This window comes from Periplaneta americana, chromosome 16 (assembly GCF_040183065.1).
Source record: "Periplaneta americana isolate PAMFEO1 chromosome 16, P.americana_PAMFEO1_priV1, whole genome shotgun sequence".
In the NCBI taxonomy this organism is placed as follows: domain Eukaryota; kingdom Metazoa; phylum Arthropoda; class Insecta; order Blattodea; family Blattidae; genus Periplaneta; species Periplaneta americana.
This window is the reverse complement of record NC_091132.1, coordinates 157,608,752-157,633,304: the sequence shown is the minus strand read 5'-3', so window position 1 is coordinate 157,633,304 and position 24,553 is coordinate 157,608,752. Positions and strand designations below refer to the sequence as shown.

At 37.3% G+C, this 24,553-nt stretch overlaps 2 protein-coding genes across 11 annotated transcripts in view; one reads left to right on the top strand and one right to left on the bottom strand.

The window, feature by feature from the left end:
• Positions 1-24,553, bottom strand: part of LOC138691544 (zinc finger protein 235-like) — a 47,692-nt gene that overhangs the window by 18,304 nt on the left and 4,835 nt on the right. For 6 of the 8 annotated variants that reach the window (XM_069813592.1, XM_069813590.1, XM_069813589.1 and 3 more), the window contains one exon: positions 22,625-24,020. The exons of 1 other annotated variant lie outside the window; for it this stretch is intronic. In XM_069813592.1, coding sequence (XP_069669693.1) covers positions 23,144-24,020 — 877 coding nt within the window. In that variant the 3' untranslated portion in view covers positions 22,625-23,143. Of the gene's footprint in view, positions 1-18,871; positions 24,021-24,553 lie in introns of those variants that run through there. One more of the 8 variants, XM_069813588.1, reaches the window with a different exon arrangement.
• LOC138691545 (uncharacterized) overlaps positions 18,621-24,553 on the top strand; it is a 126,699-nt gene continuing 120,766 nt past the window's right edge. Inside the window, exon 1 of one of the 3 annotated variants that reach the window (XM_069813597.1) lies at positions 18,621-18,921. In XM_069813597.1, the coding sequence (XP_069669698.1) occupies positions 18,825-18,921 (97 nt within the window). In that variant the 5' untranslated portion in view covers positions 18,621-18,824. The remainder of the gene's footprint in view (positions 18,922-24,553) is intronic. The other 2 variants (XM_069813598.1, XM_069813596.1) reach the window with 2 other exon arrangements.

The following is a 24,553-nucleotide window of genomic DNA, read 5'->3' as shown; positions in this document are numbered from 1 at the left end:
ACATAGGACCGAAGTCCACACATGTGCTGAGGTGCACTCGTTATGAGTGACTAGTTGGCCGGGATCCGACGGAATAAGCGCCGTCTTAAATCACTTCGTGATTTACGCATATCATATATTATTTCAATGTACCGAAGTACATATGATATTTCCATGCAGATATTCTGCGTCATCATATGATGAAAGAGTAATGGAACCCGGGTTCAAATCCCGGCGCCGGAGAGAATTTTTCTCCGTTCCATTACTCTTTCATCGTACCTTTTCACGTGATAATGGCTGAACGGATTTCGATGAAAATTAGAACATAAATTAAGTTCGTTGTAACTTAGATTTTAGGCTATATGGCATTCAAAATACTTTATTTAAAAGGGGGGGTTATAAGGGGGCCTGAATTAAATAAACCGAAATATCTCGCTTATTATTGATTTTTGTGAAAAATGTTACTTCACAAACCTTTCTTTAAAAATGATTTCCGATAAGTTTTATTCTATGCAAAATTTTGATAGGACTGATATTTAAGGATATACAAGACTTTTAAAATAACAATGCAACACATTTTCACCAACGCCTCAGATTATAGCGTTGTTGTTCATACAGTAACTCTATGAAAAATGCAGAAACATACCTTCAACGTATTACGTAACAAAACACATTACCCATTAAATATGTGCCAATCAGAGTAAACTTTAAATCTTGTAAATACGAAGTGAAAAGAAACATGTTTATAACTAATTTATTACAAAATAAATAATATTAATAAATAAACCTTGAAAACCAACAAGGTGAGTGTATGCACGTACAAATTATACTGTAGCAGACATTCCGAATTTTCAACGAAATTGCAACATTTATGGGATCACAAAACAGCTGTTTACAATGAACTTGAATATAAACAGCATATCGTTATTGATACATAGCAGGCGAGACCAACAATTTGGCCAAATGAGTCCGAGGTCTTACGCTGAATTCTGCTTCAAATGGCTGAGGGAAAACCCCGGAAAAAAGGCCAACTTAGTGACTTGACCAACCAGGATTTGAACCAGGATCCGTTCATTACGCTGTCCGTCACCCCACGGTGTAGAGTGCAATGCAGTGAACTGAGTACTTTAACTTCCTGCAAATTGTAACCGTTTTGTTGCGCTTTACATTTGCACAGTCAGCTACGTAGACTACTTCTAGATATTTAATCATTTTTCTTAATCACTCATATATCAGGTAGACAATATACTGCACTAGTACGTTTTGTGAAGTTTGTGATATTTCTCTCATTCTTCTTGCACTTGTGCTTTTTGTATAAGTATCTGTAATTTTATTTCAATTTTTTATTTGCCTCTTCTTTCTGCATTTGTTTCTTGTATATGTCCATTTGTATTCTTGAGATGTAGTGGTAGAGAAGGCCTGATGGCAACTCCGCCAGATTAAATAAATCAAAAAGTAAATGAAGGAATGAATAAATGAATAAATAAATGAATAAATAAATAGATAAATTAGTGACTAAATGAATAAATAAATAAGTAAATAATTAAAACAAATAAATAACTAAGTAAATAAAAATAAGTTATTAAAAATTAATAAACACATAAATAAGTAAATAAATAAACAAAATAAGGCGCTAGAACATGAAATGCTTACACAAGACAGAAGTCCTGTTACATGTCTCACTGTATGAAGTAAAGAAAGAGTAGCAACACATCTTGGTATACTATTTATGTATTAGTAAGCAAACTGAATTCTAATAAATATTAATCAATTTCTATTTGTCAGTATTTAATACTCGTCTAGATATAAAATAACAGGCCTAATCTCCTTTTCTAATATAAATGTAGTGAATAATAATTTCTTAAAGATAGAAGATGTGAAAACGTTCGCATCTTTCATTGTATCGGTATTTCAAGGTAGTCCCGCGCTTGGGTATTGTCGTGTCGACGTCATCAACAATGGCCGACAGAAACGACAAGACGGGATCGTTTCCATGGAAACACTGTGGTTTGCTTTTCTCGGAAGAATAGTTCGGTATGTCTGGAATGCGAACTGTGTTTCTTTTGATGAAGAAGGGAGGCTATCCCTTCACGGGGGCAGCTGCATTTGCTGGGGGCTCTCGTATGGGAGCCTTCCAGACGGCGGAAAGACCTGCGTATGCGGTTGGACCGCGGAAGGAAGGACCTGCGGTTGCGGAAGGCGGACCCCGATTTTCGTTCGGTACGCCAGATTTGGTCAAAATTTTGGGGATCGTTGGGGCGATAGGGTTGGGGGGCTACTACCTCTGGAGTAGCGGCAGTCCAGGGGACAGGAGGGGTGCCTCCACGCCCCCTGAGCCTGTCCCTCCGCCTTCATCGCCTCAGCCTTCCTCAACACATCCCCGGTACTGTAAAAAATGTAAATACTTTTATGCTCCCCCCCTGCACAGAAATACACCCACAACAAGTGAGACGACGATCACGCCGCACACACCCACCGCCATCTTTACCACCTACACCCGTACCACCACTACCCCCGCCTCCCCCCCCCGTGGTATTCTCAGGGGTACTGAGAAAGAACAGGGGGCCGACCGTCCGCGCCCGAGGGTCACGTTTGACCTTCCTCCTGAGGACACTCAGGGGGAAGCGAAGGCGGGACCTTCTACAGCGGGCGGCCTACGCACAGACACTACCCCCCCACACAATACAGACGATAGTTCTCCCCAGTCAAGTCCGCAGGATGAGTCCAGTACGGACAGTGACGACTCTGGCTCAGGCATGATGTCGGAGGAAGAGAGATTTGTTGAACCCTTTCGACTTTGAAAACCTATCCCGGCTGAGGAAGCTTTGGGAAGATTTTGGGAGATGGCTAGAAAACAGTCTGAACGGAAGTAGGGGAACACTTCCGCGGCTGCGGTCCTGAATCCAAATTCTGGTCGACCTGGTTGGCGAGTTGGTATAGCGGTGGCCTTCTCTGCCCAAGGTTGCGGGTTCGATCCCGGGGCAGGTCGATGGCATTTAAGTGTGCTTAAATGCGACAGGCTCATGTCAGTAGACTTACTGGCATGTAAAAGAACTCCTGCGGGACAAAATTCCGGCACACCGGCGACGCTGATATAACCTCTGCAGTTGCGAGCGTCGTTAAATAAAAAAACATAACATTTAGGCCTATATATAGTCGACCTGGTTGGCGAGTTAGTATAGCGCTAGCGTTCTACTCCCAAGGTTGCGGGTTCGATCCCCGGCCAGGTCGATGGCATTTAAGTATTCTTAAATGCGACAGGCTCATGTCAGTAGATTTACTGGCATGTAAAAGAACTCCTGCGGGACAAAATTCCGGCACACCGGCGACGCTGATATAACCCCTGCTTTTGCGAGCGTCGTTAAATAAAACAAAATTTTAAGTGACCGTCTTTCTCTATCATTCCAAAATGTATAATGTAAATGAGACAAAAAATATATAAAATTGGAAAGTCTAAAAAAAAAAAAAAAAAAAAAAATTGCAAACCACAAAAATGTTATGCACTGCCCAATGATACGGAGGATGGAATGGGCAGGGCGGAACTCGACATGCAGTCACCTCCACGTGGTGAGTTCCGGGATGTTTCAGTTCATACGGAATGAAACAAGCGAAGAGCTGCATCTCAACTGTGAAAGGTGGTACGAACATTCATACAGGGTGGAAGCTGTTCAATAACAGTAAGTTCACGCACTAAATGCTTAAGATTAAAAGAACAGAAGCTTCCTTCTCCATTTCTTTATTTTTATTTAGTAAGAAATCGATTTTGTTTCTAGGAAAGATCGCTATATCGCAGTGAATTCAGTAGCAGTTGCAACAGACGGAAACGCTCTTCCCTGCAGCACAGTTGGCAGTCACGAGGAGATCGCCCTAACATCCTGTACCCGCCGTGCTGTGGCTTAGGATGAATGTAACAAAAACATTATCGTCGTTGTTCCTACAATATCTCCTATGTGCAAAATATAATTTTTTCAGTAGGAAGAAGTAACAGATTTATTAGAGGGATTTTGTTCATTTATTTATTCTACACATTTAAATAACATCTCTGTGCAGTCAGACTACATAATTGATAACAATAATCTACGCTTAATAAGCCCGTGTGTCACAATTACAAAAATATATGCTTAATATTCACATAGGAGATTACATGTTCCTCTACTTCACATGGGAGGAATTGCATTGCATAGGCTACAATATAACAAGCGGTAGTAACGAGTATACAGTTGCAATGAGACTGACAAATTGAGTTTAATTAAACAATTTAAATTGTTCAAAGTGTATCATTTTTTGATGTGTATTAAGAGTCATAAAGCGAATAGCACTCGACCGACTGAGCCATCCAGACCGACTAATTCACTTTGCTTATCCCCTCTTCTACTTTGTGTGTCCTCATTTTCATAGCTCTCCGTATATAAGTATTAGAGATATTTATATTTAGTTGGTACTATTCTAATACACGTTTCTATTGTGACGAGAAACGACAGGTAGATTGTATCCAGTGTCCTCTCATTCAATGCAAGCTTCTTCTGCTTTAAAACTCCAAGTTGAGAAATTAAAATCTGTAGTTTGAAGTGATCCCTATTCGAGGTAGGATGCAGAAAGACTGGAAAATAGTCTCTAATGTCGGCTTTAGGCATAGTAAAGGTCATGAAGCACGTATGGGCGAATCCAGAAATGCATGTAGAGTGTTAGTGGGAGGGCGGAGAGAAAAAGACATTCGGGAATGCCGAAACGTATATGGAAGGATAATATTAAAATGGATTTGAGGGAGGTGGAATATAACAGAGACTGGATTAATCTCGCACAGGAGAGGGACAGATAGCGGGCTTATTTGACGGCGACAATGAACCTCCTGGTTCCTTAAAAGCCGTAAGTATATAGGTCATGTTACATGTTTGATCATTGAATGAGTAGGCAGTATAAGCATCTGACAAAGACAGTACGCAGATTTATCCTACATTTCCTACTTTGTCTTTTATTGCAAAACAAAATTTTGGCTATAATAAACTTAAGGTGAATTCAATGTTGCGACTGGAGTATCTACAATTTAGCCATTCATTGCAAAGTAACAGCTCAAGTAGGTAATCTAAAAACCTGGTGTTATTTTTCACAGCAAAGACATGCTACAACGTGAATAATTTTGTATGTATGTATTTTCAAATTATATCGGTATTAAAAACTAATTTTACATAATTCGCATACACAAATCTCTCTGTTGTTTATAAAATGAAATTAAAAATTGTAATACCAGAATCAAATTCTAGCGAGGAATAGATAGACAAAAACATAGGAATGTCACAATATACTTACTTTGTAGACTAACATTTAAACACCATAATAAGATATTTAACAAGTAGGATACATAAAGATGATTATTATAAAGATGATAATAATAATATATGTTATAATTTGAGATAAGCTATATAATAATTTCAGAATGAAGAAAAGATTATGTTGAGAATGAAGATGGATTATTATTATTATTATTATTATTAGTGTCATTAAGAGCAAATCATATAGATATATTAACGAAACTATAACATTGACAGAAATGATATAATGTACTTAGAGAACAAATAAACTTGTTTTAAAATGCATTATACATAATATAAACTAGGGAACTCTGTCCTATGACTATTTGAATCTGGATTCGAAAATTTCATTACTACAAGACGGCAATTCTAGCTGAAGTTTTATTATCGAATTATATAGACATGAGCCATTATTTGCAATACAGGTATGTACAGTTGTCAAAATAAAAAGTGGCCGCTCTCCAGAAGCAAAGTTTCCTTCGGGTATTTTCGCCACAATTCGGAGGCAGGCGATGTTACATGTTGTTGTACCACGTTGCCTGATATGTACAGTTATAATTCAAGTATTCTTTGTGTTACCTACTTAATAGCGTAATGGTAGCGTTCCTGCCTCTTATGCGTGAGGTCCTGCGTTCGAATACAACCAAGTGCTTTTTATGTTCTTTTTTGTATTGTTTTTAAGACAGAGATACAAAACATACATAATTACTCCTTTCTCTTTTATGATTATTTTAGTAATTAACATCAGGTTCACGAAAGTATTATCTCATGACTTCATCATTATTTATTATGACATTATGGCTGCAAATGAAAAGAAAAAAATATTTTATTCGCAACAAAAATCCGTTTCGTGACATATACAAAACAAACTTACTGGCGTCTGCCTTAGAACATTAATAAATTAATCGTTAAAAAACAAAAAAAAAAAAGCCACGATTCTATCTTCACCACATCTCGATCACATCTTGCAGTCGAGTGGGCATGGAACCGACTAGAGTCTTTTCAAATAGCGACTGTTCTCAGCCACGACATTCCAAGCAGCCTGAACATACACATGGTGGAAGAATACTGATCGTTGACACAAATGCGTCGGGTCCGCGCATGTGACGTCACACTGGGAGGTCGGAGCTGGGAATCAAGCACAGCAGTCTCTTTAAACTTAGTTATGGTGACAAAGATTGCGAGAATTTTTTTAATCTATGCGAAAGAAATATGCAATAGAATGCCGGGCTGTGATATGTATGGCTACAACAGCCACGTAGGGATTAGCGAGCTCGTGGATCACTGTTCAAGGGCGGACAAGTTCAATTTATAAGACGCTAAATTACGTTTTTTAAAACAAGAATGTTTGTTCTGACATTACAATAACTTCATAAAAGTAAAATACTTGTTAAAGTCTTTCTCACGGCAGTAGAAACATTTCAATGTATGCATTTACAAATATATTAAATATTATTGATGTGGAAATAATAATAATAATAATAATTATTATTATTATTATTATTATTATTATTATTATTATTATTATTATTATTGTTGCAGTTGTCCATTAATTCATTTTCACCTTCAGTACACAGAGTTATTGCTGTATCGTCAGCATATTATCATTGTTCATAATTATAATGTCCCGTAACAAATATTTATTTTCATCAACGATGCCTTCGAGTAACATAATCATGAACAGAACCGCCTCAATGTAATGCTTTACTGAAGGCAAGGCGGGATAATGGTCCCAGCGTGACGTCATCGGTGCAAGTGAGAGGGGACGATAGCTGCGCACCGCCTCGCCAGTATTCTTCCACCATGGGACATACATAAGTGTTCTGCCCATGGGCAGGTCTTTCATTGCAAACCCAACATTCTCCAATCTTTTCTATTTCCTCCCTTCCTCTTAGTCTCCGCACATAATCCACATATCTTAATGCCGTCTATTATTTGATATCTTCTTCTGCCCCGAACCCTTCTCCCGTTCACCATTCTATCCAGTGCATCCCTCAGTAGGCAGTTTCTTCTCAACCAGTGACCCAACCAATTCCTTTTTCTCTTTCTAATCAGTTTCACCATCATTCTTTCTTCATCCACTTTTTCCAACACAACTGCATTTCTTATTCTGTCTGTTCACTTCACACGTTCCATTTTTCTCAACATCCACATTTCAAATGCTTCTATTCGTTTCTCTTCATTTCATAGTAATGTCCACGTTTTTTCCTCATACAGGGCAACAATCCACACAAAACACTTCACCAGTCTCTTCCTTAGTTCTTTTTCCAGAGATCCCAAGAAGTTGCTCCTTTTTCTGTTAAAAGCTTCCTTTACTCATCTTTGCGATTTTTCTTGGGAAGGATAAATGCGCTAACTTCCCATTGCTTTCCGCACACCACTGTCTCTTTCGAATCTTAATAGATCCCAGGGGCCCAAGCGTGGCGGTGAGAGAGTGGATTTGACTAATTGGGCCCTCCGGTCTTCACCGAAATTCACCGCAAGGGTTAAATATTAGTTCTATCAGGATTTTTGACCTGATCAGAACCGGGAAATCCCAATTAGCCTTTGCCCCCCGCATCCTGGACGAACTTGTACAAATCGTCAGAATATCTTGGAGGGGGATTGGGCCACTTTTTCTGCAAATGTTTCTTTACTTGTGCCCTCGTAGTTCAGTCGGAAAAACTAGATTTACCATTGAAATTAGATGTAAACGTCTGAGTTTCGATTCCTCGTCACTGCTTTTCATGTTATTGTGTTTGAAGATAGTATAATATAATAATATAAAAAGAAAAAAACTAACACCAGTATTATGCAACTGTATTGTTCCAAACCTAATATTAAATTTGTTATTTATGTCGCTTAAGAACGATAACAGAATATAAATGATGACTTGAATATTAGGCTATTTATATGGCTAACAACGCTAACAGAATATAAATAACTTCAATATTATTTATATAGGATCTGTAAAGAATGATAATATCAATGGTAAATATCGGTTTGTTTAATTAATATAAGATATTATATAATATATACTTAATTATTTAAGGCGGTCTTGGGTCTGTGTGGAGGACGGTTGATCTTTATTAGTAGAAGGGCAGGGAGTGAAGTATACTCAAAAACTCAAGTGCAATAAAAATTGAAGTAAAAATAGAATGATGTCCCTGTAGTAAACCATTCGATGTGTAGATTTAAGGTTAAATTAAAGTAACAATTTTATTTCATGGGTTTGAGCTACAAAATCAATTAGGTTTTCATCACAGACATTTCATTTAAGAATATTTATATATTTGGTTAATAATAAAAACATTAAATTCGGAGTGAATCAAGTTTGTTGAAACGAATTGAGTTAATCACAAAATTGATCAGGAACACGCGTAACTTATTCCCGAGTTCGTTGTGCGCAAGAAAGTGGCTTGTATTCAGAGGTGTTAAGAATCTATTTCTCTTTAGAGAGCCGATCACTGTGAATCAAACTGTAACCCGTCTCCACCTACGCTACTTATGAAATGTACAGTGATGGACAAAAGTATTCGGAAAAGTAATGATTAGTTTTTTAATTACTTGTAGGTGGGAATGTAATGAAGAGAAAAGAAAATGTTTATGAAAATAAATAATCGTGTTGTCATATGCTATAAATGTATACAGAAAATAATCAATTCATCAACTCTTCAATAAAATTAAAAAAAAAAAAACATTGTACGATTCGGCTACAAGAAGCTTGGACAAAAGTATTCGAAAATAGACACAAAATACAAACAAAACAACCTTTAGTACTTAACTGCCCACCCTCTCCTGTGAATAACTTATTCCAATCGTGCAGGCATGAAAGAAACTAATTTTTCAGTGACATTCTGCCCTATTTAATGCCATTCCACTAGAAGTTCCTGTTTGAGATGATTCTTTTTGGATATTCGATGTTTCCGGACTCGTTTCTCCAATTCAGACCACAAGAGTTCGATTAGATTCAAGTCAGAGGATTGGGGTGGAGTGTGCAAAGTATACAATCCACAAACGAACAATTTCTCCGGTGTTTTGGGTCATTATCTTGTTGAAAATAATAATCCCCTGAATGACCAAGTTGATCTGCATTCTTCTTAAAATTGTCCTAAAATATCTGCTTATACTTGAACTTTTCCGTGGTTAAATTGTCAATAGATACTAGTTCTTCTACACCATTGGCCGACATGCACTCCAACCTCCATGCTTAACTGCTGATAGAATATTCTTCTGGTCCAATTCTGTGTTCGGTTTTCTCCAGACTAAAAGTCGCCCATCACAATGAAATATATTAAATTTACTTTCATCTGGAAATATAACCTTGTTCCAGAACCCTAAATCTTTGTCGACAAATTCATTTGCGAACAGATATCTCTTCTTTTTATTTACCTTGCTTATACACAGATTTCTTCTTGGCATCCTGGCATTGTATCCGACCCGTTGAAGAGTTCTGGTTACCGTTTTAGGATGAACAATTGTACCAAAATCGTCCTGTAAATTAGCTGCTATTTCAGATGCACTTACCTTTGGTTTTTCTTTGCTGTCTTAATAACCTCTCTTTCTTCCATGCTGGTTAGCTTTCGTGGACGACCTATGCGCTCTCTATTTATTAATGTCTTCCGTTTTCTAACATTTTTTATAATACTATACACTGCAGAACAGCTTTTGTTGAGAGCCTTTGCAATTTCGACATTCGTCTTTTGTTGTTTGTGTAAATATATAAATGTTCTTCTTTCTTTAATAGTTGTCCCATTATACTAGCACGTGTTACAGCTTTGCGTATCAGGAGAATACTGTGACTCATTCGTCTATCGACTGCATCAAAACGATGTGGTTTGAAGCACTAGTAAGGGTATACACAGATGCTTACTGTGTAGTTTGTCTCCACGACTGCAATATTCGAAAACTTCTGTCCTAGCATACTATGGTTCAAACGGTTACCATTCTCTTTATATTCAGTTCGACATCGATTTCTCTGTGTAAACACTAACAATAAGAAATTATGTTATGATGAAAAGAAAAATTAATACAATTATAACATTTATTTCGTCAGAATGTTGAATTTAATATCGATTAAGGGTTCATACGAATACTTCTGTCCATCACTGTATGTCCAACCAACATCTACATAAGCGATTCACATATTTCCGGGTAGGTGAATCTAATCAGAACGCGAAGTCTAAAAAAAATTTGCTGTTGAAGTTGTTGTTCGCACTAAGAACAAACTATCACGTAGAAAAATAATACAATGTAAAGTAATGCAAAGATTATTTTCTCACTCTTCTATACATAGCAATATAGCTGTAAGAGAAATAGGCCTACAACTAGCATCGGTCTGTTTTTTTTTTTTCACAGCGTGTTGGTAATTTGCTGGATTGTGTTTGCAAGCGCTGGGTTATATACGTCTATTTGATATTGCTTTTATTTATGTTTACTTAATTATTAGTCTTCTTACTTTATTAATACTTAAATTGCAACAGCGAAATAAATATAGTCCTATGAAAAACACATCTATGCAACGAATATTCGAAACGTGTAGTTCCTCTATTTCATTTCGAAAATTGTTTCCATAGTAACATTAGAACAATGCATTTAGGTTACAATGATAAGCAGTGTTAATGCGGAGCTTCTCCAACCGCCTCCAATATCTCGCTGCATCTGTACCAAGAATAATAACACACATCAAACAATAAACGCTTATATTAGAGCATTTACACGTATCCACAATTTTAACGCTTATTTGAATGAATCGGTGCAACACTCCCCCAACGCACCTTTGTGCGTTATTTGATTAATGTGCTGCTACGTGTGACCCTGATTGGTGCAAGAAAATATGTTTCGAGTTGTTTCTGACCTCTGTTGGTTAGTATTAAAAAGATGGTTTTCTTGCCGCTGCTTTGTGGCACAGATGTTCTAACTCACTCATTTATAGTGCGTACCACAACTTCGGTATTCAGCGTAATGGATGTACCAAGGACTGACGTTCTTCAGCTTAAGTAGTAAAGTCTCGTGGTGTGATTTGAAAATTTTATTTATACGTACCCGAACGACTCTATAGATGATCCTGATCATAACCCAGGCACAGGCTATGTTTTTTTAGCTTTATCAACATCTTAGGTTATTTAGCGTCTGAATGAGATGACGATGATAATGCCGGTGAAATGATTCGGGGTCCAGCACCGATAGTTACCCAGCATTTGCTCATATTGGGTTGAGGGAAAACGCCGGAAAAACCTTAGCCAGGTAACATACCCCGACCGGAAATCGAACCCGGGCCACCTGGTTTCGCGGCCAGACGCGATAACAATTACTCCTCAGGTGTAGATGTTACGAACAGCGATCGACAGGTATGTTTTAATTAGTATGTGATTAGGCAACATCGTGTGTTGTGCAACATGGAATGTGTGTGCATAAAGTAGAAACACATAAGCCTCCTCTCTTTCAGTTTTCAGGATTAAGTCTTTCACGAAGAGTTGAACTCTCGCCTGAAAAACGAGACAGGAGTCGAAAGAGAGAGAGAGAGAGGGGGGGGGTTGAGAGAGAGAAATGAAAATAATAGAAATAAAAGAAAATGAAAAGTGAATTTAGGCCTTGAACATAAGAGAGCTCATAGAGAAAATGCGATTCCAAGAATACAACTTTGGCCACAATTTGAGTCCCAAAACTAGTACTGGAATACGTTAAATTTGAGGCTGAATTCGTCTTGGGATATAGGAAGCCATCTTGTCCACAACACATACTTGTTTCAGGCAATAAAAATGTAAGCAATAAAGAAATCGTAAGCAATCATTGTAGAGACTTACGTGTAGGGTTAGTTCCAATACTGTGGTCTTACAAATTTCTATGACTATTCTATTATTTTTGTATCTTCCAATACAGGTACGTGAAGAAAAGGAAATCGCGACGAATTGTGTTCTTTATGCATACGGGGAAAGTAAAAGGAGTCAAACAAACGTATGAAAACGCATGTTCGCTTCTTCAAAGACTGCATCCCAGCTGTAACGGAATGTAGACTATCCGGAAGCAGATTAAAGATGGCAGCACAGCTTCGCGTAATGACCAACGCAACAAGAGATACATCAAATATTGAACAGAATCTGTAGAAACTTAGATAGATCAACTATCATAAATATCAAAGCCGCTGAAGTAGGCAACAAATTTCACATACATTATAATTACATTGTGATGTTACCATTAAGGCCCTATTCTCGGGGCACGTCATAAGTGGTGTGAAGGAAAGTGCAACCACAAGAGAAATCCGGCAAAATTTTTGCGAAAATTTTAATATTGGTTTTAAGTTAACGAACGACGATGATGGCTACAATTAATCAAAACAAATGACTCTGTCTATTTAAGGCGGCCTTGACGTTTATCAATATTAATATACAGAGAATATTTTGTGTGTTTGTAGGAAGTAATCTCAGAAGCTAATTAGCCTTCACTATTTGAAATTTGTAGTTTCTCTAGATGGATGTAATGCTACAAATGAGGACTGAGGTAAGATGAAAAGAAAGCTGTACGCACATTAATCAAAGTCTATAATCAGTTACATGAACACAAGCCATCGCAACACACATTAGAAACAGGAACCCAAGAGTAAAAACCGTTACTCCACAGGTGTGGATCACCTTCATGTCATTCAGATGCTAAATAACCTGAGATGTTGATAAAGCGTCGTAAAATAACCTAATGAAAAAAAAAAAAGGATTATCAGAAATGTGAAATCGGTGTAGGTACAATTGTGTGACAATGTGACCTGTTCTGGCTCTTGTTAAAAATGTTTGAACATGTCTGGGCAAGTTTTTGTACATTTCCAGGTCATTTGGTTTCTTTTATATAGACTGTAAAATTTTTCCTTTGTACGAAGAGAGCCAATTGTTGATCCATAGGTTTGTAAAATTTGTAAAATGAGACTTTACTGAAGCAAAAGCATTGGATAGAGATATCACTTGAAGAGGCCTTGGTTGCAAATATGTTGCCTGTTTTGCAATATTATCGACTTTCTCGTTTCCAGGTATGCCACAATGACTAGTTATCCATTGAAATGTTATTTCCTTTTGGAGTTCTTTTAGTTTACTTAGTTGTTTCTGAAGTGGAATAATTCTATGTGCGTACAGGTTTGGTACATATTTAATTATATTAAATATAGCCCCCTTGGAGTCGGTAAGTATGCAAATAGATTTTTCAGAATTTTGAGTAACACACTGAAGAGCAGCATCAATAGCTAGCAATTCAGTGTCAAGACTGGAGGAGGATGATCATGGTATGAAATAACTTTCTTGATATTTTTGAATATAATACCCTGCTCCTGATATCCCATTATTAGGATTTAGAGATCCATCTGTATAAATTTGAAGGTGATCCTTATATGTGCTGCAGAGTAGTTCCATGGCGTCTAACTTAAGAATGTATGGAGGATCATTTTTGGAATGATTTCCTGGAATTTGTATGCTATGTTCTGGAATCACCAATTTCCTTGAAGGAATTTCGTTCACAACTGAAGTTTTAGCAATGAGTGTGTCTGTGATATAGATTGGTATTTCTTCTTTTTTTATTTTATAGAAATTACGCAGGATATCATCTGACAGAAGAACATCTGAGATCTGGATAAGGCTTGCAATTTTAAATGTATTTTTAGATCCTTTTGTAATATATAGTGTCTGAGTGGTTGAATATTACATTCAATTTCTAATGAGTACAGAACTTTATAGATATCACATGTACAGTGAATGCATATAGACGGAATTTGAGAGTTAATTATTGTGAAATGCAGACTGCAGGGCAGTTAGAAATCATGGGAGTCCTCTGTAGAGAGTTCTGTTCTGGATGAATGAGGCCAGAATGGGTCACACAGCTGAAAACCATGATGATAATGATTAGAAGCCTCGAGAAGTGATGTATTCAATAGAAAATTCTGCATTTCTGTAGTTGGACTTTCAGTTTTCATTTCCAGGACAGAAATTTGATAGATCAGTTGTCAGATAACAATGCACTATGTATCTCTTCTTGTGTCTTCCTTCTTAGGACGAGGCAGTGGACACGAATATAGTGAAGGACGAGCTGCTAGAGGAAGAATTGGAAGCAGACGATGAAATATTATGCAACAGGTCAGTTCTGTGTGCGAGCCTTCAATTCGCCTTTTTGTTTTTTCCTTAATTATCACTTACTGTATGCCTTAAGGGAGGGCTTGCCAAACTTTTCACAGCGAGGGCCACATTAACAATCAGAGGAAGAATCGCGGGCCAAGTCACGTAAGTTTAAATTAAGTCTAATAAACAAAGCTCATAAATAACATTGGTATTCAAACTTTGTGTTTTATTGATCTAAACCTACCCTTTCAAACTGTTTCCTTTTTTCATTCAACTGGCAGGTTATGTTTTTGGCAATATCTTCCACTCTGTGAGCAACTATATGTAGGCTACTGAAAGGCTAATTTTCTTAAATAAATCTACTTTCTCCGGACAAATCTCCTTTGCCGCCATTATCATGCACGATTTAATAAATTTACCATCACTAAAAGATTTTGCCCTTTTCTCCAGTTCATGCGAAACTAGCCCCTGTAGCTGCTTCATTGTCTGATTCTGTTTCTTGAAATATTCTCTTGAGATGATAGTCCACACTTCAGTGCTTCAAATTTATCATCCCATAACTTCCTCGTAAATTGTGAAAACTTTGAAAAATGTTTGATTTCATAATGCCTGCGAATATTATATTCTTAAAAGGCAGCAACTGATTCGTTACAAATCTGGCATAATTACTTTATTTCCTGTTTGAATCATAAAATAGTTCCAACTTCATTTTTGTTTAAACACAGAACATTCACTGTCCATTTTCTCTTTTTTTTTTCTTTCCCTGCCATAATTAAAGTTACGCTATAACAACTACTAGTAAATGTTTGTGGATTAACTCAGAATGCTAATACTGTTCTTAACTGGACAATATTTATCACTTCACATTTCCACTGCTCTATTATGTGTGAGCGTGTACCGAAAGAAGTCACTGTTGTCAGCTTACAGCAGTGCAATCTCTGGTTGCTCTGTTGTCACACTTCGCGCTTGGGCTGGACAACGTACGGTCGCCTGGCAGCTGAACGCTTGCAACCAGTAGAATGTATCGTAGCAATGTCATTGTTACCGGTACCGCAATATACGAGCAATTTGTTTAACAATCTGGGCCTCTGATTTGATTTCATCGATCGAAGTTTGTCAATAAATTAATCTTCTTTTTATTCTTTTATTGCCTTTTAATTTTTTTTTTTTTCAAGTATGTAAATTGGCCGAACAAAAGTAGCTCGTTGGCCTGATCTGGCCCGTGGGCCGAAGTTTGGCAAGCCCTGCCTTAAGGAATAGAGATTTATCTGCTACGTTCCCCTTACCAGTATCACTGTTGTGTTCTGCATGGTCACAATATATGTTTTCCTTTGCAATTAACATTAATACAATATTTGGTAAATTGTTACTTTAAAAACATACATATTTATTTTATGTATTCCATTATTGTATTTCCTCCAAAGAATCATCATGATTTTATAACTCAACTCTTCTTTCTTCTATTACTTATCGGAGAATTAATCGGAACAGTTTCAGATGCCATCTTTCATTTTGTTATTGGGGGGATTGTGATTTTGATTTTCTGTCGTCTCTTGTGTCACCATCATCCATTTTCTCGTCTCTTTATTAGTTCCTATATATCATTGTTTCCAAATTACCATTGCTAATATGAATTACGATTATGGAACCTTACTGATACTTTATGCTTGTCGTACTTCTTCTGTTTTTTTGTTCCCGATGTAAATAAATAGCAGTGTGCTTTGAAGTGTGATGTTTCATGGAAGAGATTTAGGTTTGGTATTGTACCGAAAATAGTGTTCACAAATGCATGAAAACTTATATGAACCTAGTTTATATTCATATTAAAGGTTTTTTATTAATTTGTTCTAGAGAATAATATCTGTAATATTAATTGTCAATATTACAGATATTATTCTCTGGAACAAATTAATAAAAAATTTCTAATATTCTCATAGCTGCAGTGCATATTTGTACAGATTACTGTGCACTTAACTGCGGAATCCCGGCCAAACAGTCACTCAGCTGAGTGCGCACCTTGTATAAATGGCAGTTGCCTTGGACATAAAACGTCAACATATGTGCCTAGCTTGGAGTCAGGCCACAAAGGGAAACATTAAAGGAGGAGAGTTCAATCCGGTGCTGTGGATTGGATTCTGCGTAGCTCAGTGGTCAGAGCACTTGGTACGTAGAGCTGAGGACCCGGGTTCGATCCCCGGTGACAGAGCGAAGAACAAGTTTTGATAGAAAAAGAGAGTAGTTATAATTAAAAGACGTATTGGGTAATACTGTAATGCCGCTCATCGCTCTTTCTTTTGTTTTTTTTCTTTATTTCTGTGTGAATCACGATATATTGACATGTTTTGTTTAGTTTCAAGCACAAATAGCGGTGTATTTATGAAATGGCATCTTAGGAAATGCGCTTAATACAATAATTATGTTTAACTAGCGTTTACTCCATTGCTTTGAGATGTTTTTCTCCGTCCCAGTAAACTTAATTTTTGCTGTATTTTGGTTATCTCTCTATATGCTACCTTGATTCTGAGAATATGATAAATTACAATAAATAATGGTTAAATTTTCCAAATATAATATCATTCTGTGTAGTAGATCCTACACTTAATTTTCCATGGTAAGAGAAAATGTCAACAAAATCATGAGCTGTTTCAGCAGATGATTTTTTCTTTAAAGGTTGAAGAGAGCTTTACTTGGATGGTATACATAATATTCAGTATATTCAGTGTTACACAGTCACAGCACACAACATTGTGCAATTGACAAAGTCAGTAATAAAAAATAAACAACAAAACAATAAAATTAATTCAAAAACTCTCAACGACGTTGACATTAAAAAATGGTTTGTTGATTAATGAAACAGTGACAAGTATGTTAAAAGACTTCCTTTCCAGATTAAAAAGATATCTCGGAAATTTATTTGCTATTTTTAAAGTCATAATAAAATAATTATTCATTGTTTTGGTTGGCCTACACTTAGGTATGTCAAAAAGGTCACGGTTAGGCATATATGTTGACGTATATGTCCAATGTCAACTGCCATTATACTAGGAGCGCACTCAGTTGAGTGACTTGTTTGGCCGGGATTCCGCAGTTAAGTGCACAGTAATCTGTACAGACATAACTGCACTGCTGCTATGAGAATATTATAGATTTACTAACTTGTCATACAGAATAATATATGTAATATTGACAATTAATATTTGAGGAGTCAGGCCACAAAGGGAAACACTGAAGGAGAAGAATTCGGTCCGGTGCTGTGGATTGAATTCGGCGTAGCTCAGTGGTCATCTTTTGGACGGTGAAAAGGGTGAATGTAGAGTATCCAACGCCCACTGAACGAATATTTCACTTTTATCACTGCCAATGTTGCGCTATAATCGTATATGCAAGGTAGGCTATAACAAAACCTAAACTAACCAAACCTAACCTGTCAAAGCAACAAGTTATACTAAATATGTGTAAAATTGGCCTATGTCTCTATAGTGGGCGGGACATAAGTAACATTGACCAGTATCTCTTCACATAATATATCATATAGATTTCAATTTTACTAATGAAGACTTGCACTTTCATATATGTACATGCATTGTAATCACACGTGTGATTTTAATCAATTGACAGTAAGGATATATTTACACAAGAAAAGAGATATTGATGTCCTAAAGTATGTTGTTTTTTTATTATGTTTTATGCTCATTAATGTACATTGTATTTTGATTGTAGAGACATATGTACCTATTAGGGATGATATTGCTGCATAAAAAGTTGTATCTGATGATGTCGGCATGACCGACGAAAACGTTAATACAGTATCAAATTATGTAATATAAGGACTTGTACCTTACACATATACAAAGTAAAGTCATTGAGTGAAAATAAACATTTCGTATTACTTAAATGTAGGCCTACATATATGTCCTGTACCAAGCTTTTCTATAAAAATGTGCAATGGGTGAAATCAATTCCTTTACTACAGTATATGCCGATGTACAGCACAACGGCGAGTTGGATTGAAAGCCACGTAGATGTGTGGATACCGTCTCGTTACTCGTAAATTTGTGTGGAATGCAAAGTGGGAACTATGGGTAATATTGGGGGGGGGGGGGGAACGGCGATGTGAGGGAAAAAAATTACCTGCTTGGGAATAAATTCCCTATTCCTTTCCCTCCTTCTCTCTCTCTCTTCCCTCTTTTCTCTCTCTTCATGTGGTGTTATTGTGTTCTTCTATGTCCTTGTTGTACATGTTGCAGCCTCGAAACCCCGCTTTTTTCATCATGTGCAACACGTCGGGCCATCCTCGGGGCTTGCAGCCCCGAAACCCCGCTTTTTTCATCATGTGCTACACGTGGGGTCATCTTCGGGGCTTGCAGCCCCGAAACCACGCTTTTTTTCATCATGTGCAACACGTCGGGCCATCATCGGGGCTTGCTCGGGTCCGCGATGTTCACGGAGATCGTCAGTAGCCGCCATGATGTTTCGAGGTGGCGCGCGTCTCGAATGGAGCGAGATGCAGCGTGAGAACGCGAGAGAGGGAGGAGTCAGCAAGGAACGTAGCAAGCAGCAAGGTTGGTGCGGTGGGGGTAGAGGGGAAGCAACGAGTTAGAAAGAGAAGACTATAGAGTGGTCATGTTGTCCTGTACAGCGCTCTTTGCGGTGCCACCGCGAAACACGGCAGACCTGAGCTAAGCGCCCACCTTTGTAAAAATTCGTCTGCTTACAATGTTGTATAACGGAGGTAAGAGGCCCAAAAAAACGAAGAAAAAACATGCCTGTTGTGTGTGCTGCATATAACTGCAATGTCAAAAGGAAAAAGACAACTGATATATCATATTTCATGTAAATTTTATGAAGTTAAGTCCATAGTTTTGTTAATTAGCAGCATTTTTTTTCATGCATAAATGTGTAACAACGCCCGGCATAAACAAAATAAATGGTTCACTGGTAATGTACTTAAACTAAATATGGATAAAACCAATACAATTCCGTTTCAGACCCAGTGAAAAACAAATAGCAATACAATATTAAAACTGTATTTCGACACCGGCATCTTTTATTTCTGCTCCTTCTGTCCTTACTGCTTATACAAGAAGACGATGAGCTGTAGCTTATAAGAAGTAGGCCTATTTCGAAGACAAACGATTAATCAAATAAATGGTTCACTAGTAATAAAGTTAAACTAAATACGGATAAAACCGCTACAATTCCGTTTCAAACCTAGTAATAGCAATCAAATATTAAAATTGTATTTCGACACTCGCATCCAAAATAACGCAAAACTCTGGGGTAGGTCGTATTGTTAGTATTTTGACTGGAAGGACATGAGAGAACATAATTGAGCACCCACGTGCAATAATGGGGTAAGTATGAATATGTTTCGTAACTACTTACCCCATTATTGTACGTGGGTGCTCAATTATACACTAATAATTATCTGTGGTGCCACAGCCCTTGAAAGGCCCAGACAGACCAGCCGGCTGTTGGCCTCACGTTCACATTTCGATAATTATACTTTACTGTAACAAAAAAACTGAAAGCGTGTTGTGTCATGTTTCACCCACGTTACAAGCTTGAAGGTAAAGGTTGTTTACTACAGACAGGGCCTACTTTCATTCTATATCTTATGGTATAGTAAATAGTTTTGCAACGTGTAGAGACTGGGAAAACAATTTAATAAAATCATCCGAATCATACTCGTTCATTTTATAGGCAATCTTGCAGGTCGCATTTAAAAGAACCTAGGAATATTAACATTTTCTTCAGTATATTTGCTAGGACTTCTTGTCATACTACATGACAATTTTGCTTAGGTTATTGTTTTAAGCATTCCTTCTAGGAATAGCTCAAGTGTTTTAAATTTAGCGTACATAAGTTTAGATTAAGTTCCTAGCACGTATTTGACGAAATACTAGGTTTTTCCACTTCAGTTTAACTGATTTATGCAAACGAAATTAAGACAGCTGACGATTCTAATGTCGGTTATCACCACGCCCACTTTGTTTTGGGCGCATAAGTTCATTACCGACGGTCGTTCAATTTTCTTCAAACATGGCGGCGCAATGACCACTCTATATCTTTCTCTTTCTAACTCGTTGAGGGGAAGGTAGGGTACCGTGTTCTGGAGTTTATCCAAAAAATAATATTTATATACCTGTTTCCTCCTGTAACTCCTAAGCTTTACTCGTGTCCACTATTAGCACAGAAAAACTAGGCTTAATCCAGCAAATTTATGTTAATTTCAGCAGTAATGAGGAATGCCGTATTGCCGTGATCACACTCCAGTTCACGTAGAAGACCGTGACAGTGTGAGGCACAGCTTTCTGGATTATGCTGCCAACCTGTGTTGCCAACTGGACGGAAATTCCGTCAAAACTGACGGATTTTCAAAGTAACCGACGGGAAAAAATGGCTTTGACGGGTGACGGATTTTCTGGCGGAAATTACGATATACATCGTCTTTTGACATTTTTAGCTATTAGAGCAACAAGTTAATATTACTAAATTCAATATTTTGAAATTAAAGGACGAGGAGCTACGCAAAATTATCAGGTCGAAATTTCGAATAGGTTTGCCAATTTAGAAAGTTCCGACGAAGTTGAGAAAGAATTAGATGTTAACAGCGTGTGGGAAAATATCAGAGATAGTATCAAAATTGCAGCTGAGCAGAGCATAGGTTATTATGAAACTAAGAAAAAGAAACCGTGGTTTGATGAAGATTGTTGCATGGTAGTAGAAAGAAGGAAACAGGCAACATTCAAATTCTTACAGGATCCAGTTGAGGAGAAGAGAGATAATTATTTCAATGAAAGACGGGAAGCAAGTCGTACACTTAGGAATAAAAAGAGAGCTTACTTGAAGGAAAAACTGAATGAAGTAGAAACAAATAAACATTCGAGATTTATATAAGGGTATAAAGGAATTTAAGAACGGATATCACCCAAGGGTAAACGTGATCAAGGATGAGAATGGTGACTTGCTTGCAGACTCTCCATCAATCCTAAACAGATGGAAAAACTATTTTGCGCAACTACTAAATGTACATAGGCCAAATAGAAATGATCGGGACGAAATTGAAATACAAACTTCTGAGCCATTTATACCCGAACCCACGCTTTCAGGAGTCGAAATTGCGATAGAAAATCTGAAAAAGTACAAGTCTCCAGGTATCGATCAAATTCCAGCAGAATTAATACAACAGGGTGGAAGTGCATTATATAGCGAAATTCATAAACTTGTACTTGATAATTGGGAAAAGGAAATTGTACCAGAACAATGGAAGGAGTCCATAATTGTACCTATTTTTAAAAAGGGGGACAAAACCAACTGTGGTAACTTTCGAGGAATATCACTTTTGTTGACGTCGTACAAAATTTTGTCCAATATCCTTTTGAGAAGATTAACTCCGTACACAGATGAAATTATTGGGGATCATCAGTGCGGTTTTAGGCGTAATAGATCGACTATTGATCAGATTTTTTGTATTCGACATATAATGGAGAAAAAATGGGAGTATAAGGGTACAGTACATCAGTTATTCATAGACTTCAAAAAGGGATAAGACTCGGTTAAGTGGGAAGTATTGTATGATATTCGCCCATTTGCACCATGAGGTTTCCTTCTGCACACCCATATCCCTTGGTTCGATTGGCATTTCTGGACTAAAGGTTGTACATATAAACTTTATGAATCGGTAATAATACTTGGAATAGTTTCTCCATAGATATCCATTGAAAATGTAAACATTCAAAATATTCATCTAAACTTAAGAATTTTGTAACAGAAGTACAACCACGGAAAGAAATTTTGAAAAGTTAAGAAAGTACTTAAAATATTCATATACCTTAAAAGATGTCTGAATACAAATTTTACCACGAAAACGAATTGCTAAAAATGTCTCACGAAAAAGCATCTGAAGATTAAACGGACGTCCAAAACACTTCCCACACACATCACAACTGAATGGCTTCTCAACTGTGTATACGTGAATGCAAATTCAGATATTTCAATCGCAAAAAACCCTTTCCTCAAACTTTACAACTAAACGGCTTACCGCTTGCGTGAACACATGAATGCAGATAGACTTTATTACGGGGTGTAAAATCTTTCCCACAGACATCACAACGAAAGGCCTTCTCGCCTGTGAACACGTGAATGAGTAAGGAGATATTACGCGTGAGAAAGTCACTTAGCACAGACGTCTCAACTGAATGACATGTGCACGAGAGAATGCTTCTTTACATTTGAAGAGATTCTAAAAAAGTTCCTACTCACTTTGCAAACTAATGGCTTGTGACTTGTGTGTACGCCGGAATTCTTATTCAAATGAACGGAGAGCGAAAAACTCTTTCCAAAGACGTCACAGCGGAATGTTTTCACGCCTTAGTGTACACCTGAATGCATACTGAGATATGTCGAGAGCGAAAAACACTTTCCACCAACGTCTCAACTGAATGGCTTCTCGGCACTGTAGACCAATAAATGTCTTTTATGACTTGAAGAGCTTGATAAACACTTCCCAAACACGTCACAACTAAATGTTTTCGCGCCTGTGTGCACGAGTGAATGCCTCTTGAGATGCGACAATTGCGAAAAACTCTTCCCACACGTCACATCTGAATGGCTTCTCACCTGTGTGTACGCGAGAATGCGATTTCAATTGTATGGAACGTGAGAAACTCTTACCACAAACGTCACAAGTGAATGGCTTCGCGCCAGAGTGTAGGACTGAATGCATATCAAGAGATTCGAGAACGAAAAACACTTTCCACAAACGTCGCAAATGAATGGCTTCTAGCAAATGTGCAACACTGAATGTGTTTTAAGATTTGAAGATCTTGCAAAAAACTTCCCACACACATCGCAACTGAATGGTTTCACTTTCGTGTGCACGCTTGAATGCTTCTTGAGATAACCGGAGTTTGAAAAGCACTTCCCACACACATCGCAACTGAATGGTTTCACGTTTGTGTGCACGTGTGAATGCCTCTCGAGACCTTCCAAACACGAAAAATTCTTTCCACACACGTCACAACTGAATGGCCTCTCGTTAGTGTGCAAGAGTGAATGCCTCTCGAGATCGTTGGACTTTGAAAAGCACTTTCCACAAACGTCACAACTGAATGTTTTCTCGCTGCAGTGAAAGCGTGAATGCACAGAGAAATGTGAGGAGCGGGAAAAACTCTTTCCACACACGTCACAACGGAATGGCTTATCGCCACTGTGCACCACTGAATGATCTCTCAGATATTCCGATCTTACAAAACACTTCCCACACACGTCACAACGGAATGGCCTCTCGCCAGTGTGTACGTGTGAATGCCTCTGGAGGTGTGCCAAGCGCGAAAAACACTTCCCACACACGTCACAACTGAATGGCCTCTCGTTAGTGTGCAAGCGCGAATGTTTCTTCAGATAGTAGGACTTTGAAAAGCACTTTCCACAAACGTCACAACTGAATGGTTTTTCGCTTGAGTGAACGCGTGAATGCTTTTCAAAATCCCACGATTGGGAAAAACGCTTTCCACACACATCGCAATTGAATTCCTTGTCACATTTGTGTACGAGGTAACGGCTTTTGAGTCTTGCAGAGTAGTATTTCTTGCCGTCGTTTTCTTGAGGAAAATTTTCGCAGAACTTGGTAGCTCCACTATTATAGCTAACTGGAACACTAACAATTATAACTGTCATTAGTGGTAAGAATGTTTGGATTTCCAATTAGGAAATATATATGCCATAAGCAAAGTAATATACGAGAAATTTATAATATAATATATATAATATCATATAATTTATAATATAACGGACTTTCACCTTCAGTTACTTCTGTGCAGATTATCATTAAAAAAATTAAGGAGTAATAGTAATTATAATAATCATAAGAGCAATAATGACAGTAATAACAATAATTTATGAATTAATTATTAATATTTATGTGCAGGACAACAGACACTGGACAATAGAAATCCGAGTCAGTGATACAAGTAATACAATTAAATAAAGAACAATGGTACAAATTAAATAATAATAATAATAATAATAATAATAATAATAATAATAATAATAATAATAATGTGAAATTTCTAAATACAAAAATTGAAATCAACGTAGATTTTCTAATTTCTTAGTTATAACTCATGATCTGTAATGGACATGCTACAGAGAAGTAGGACTCACTTCCTTCAGAGCTATACACAAAAGCCT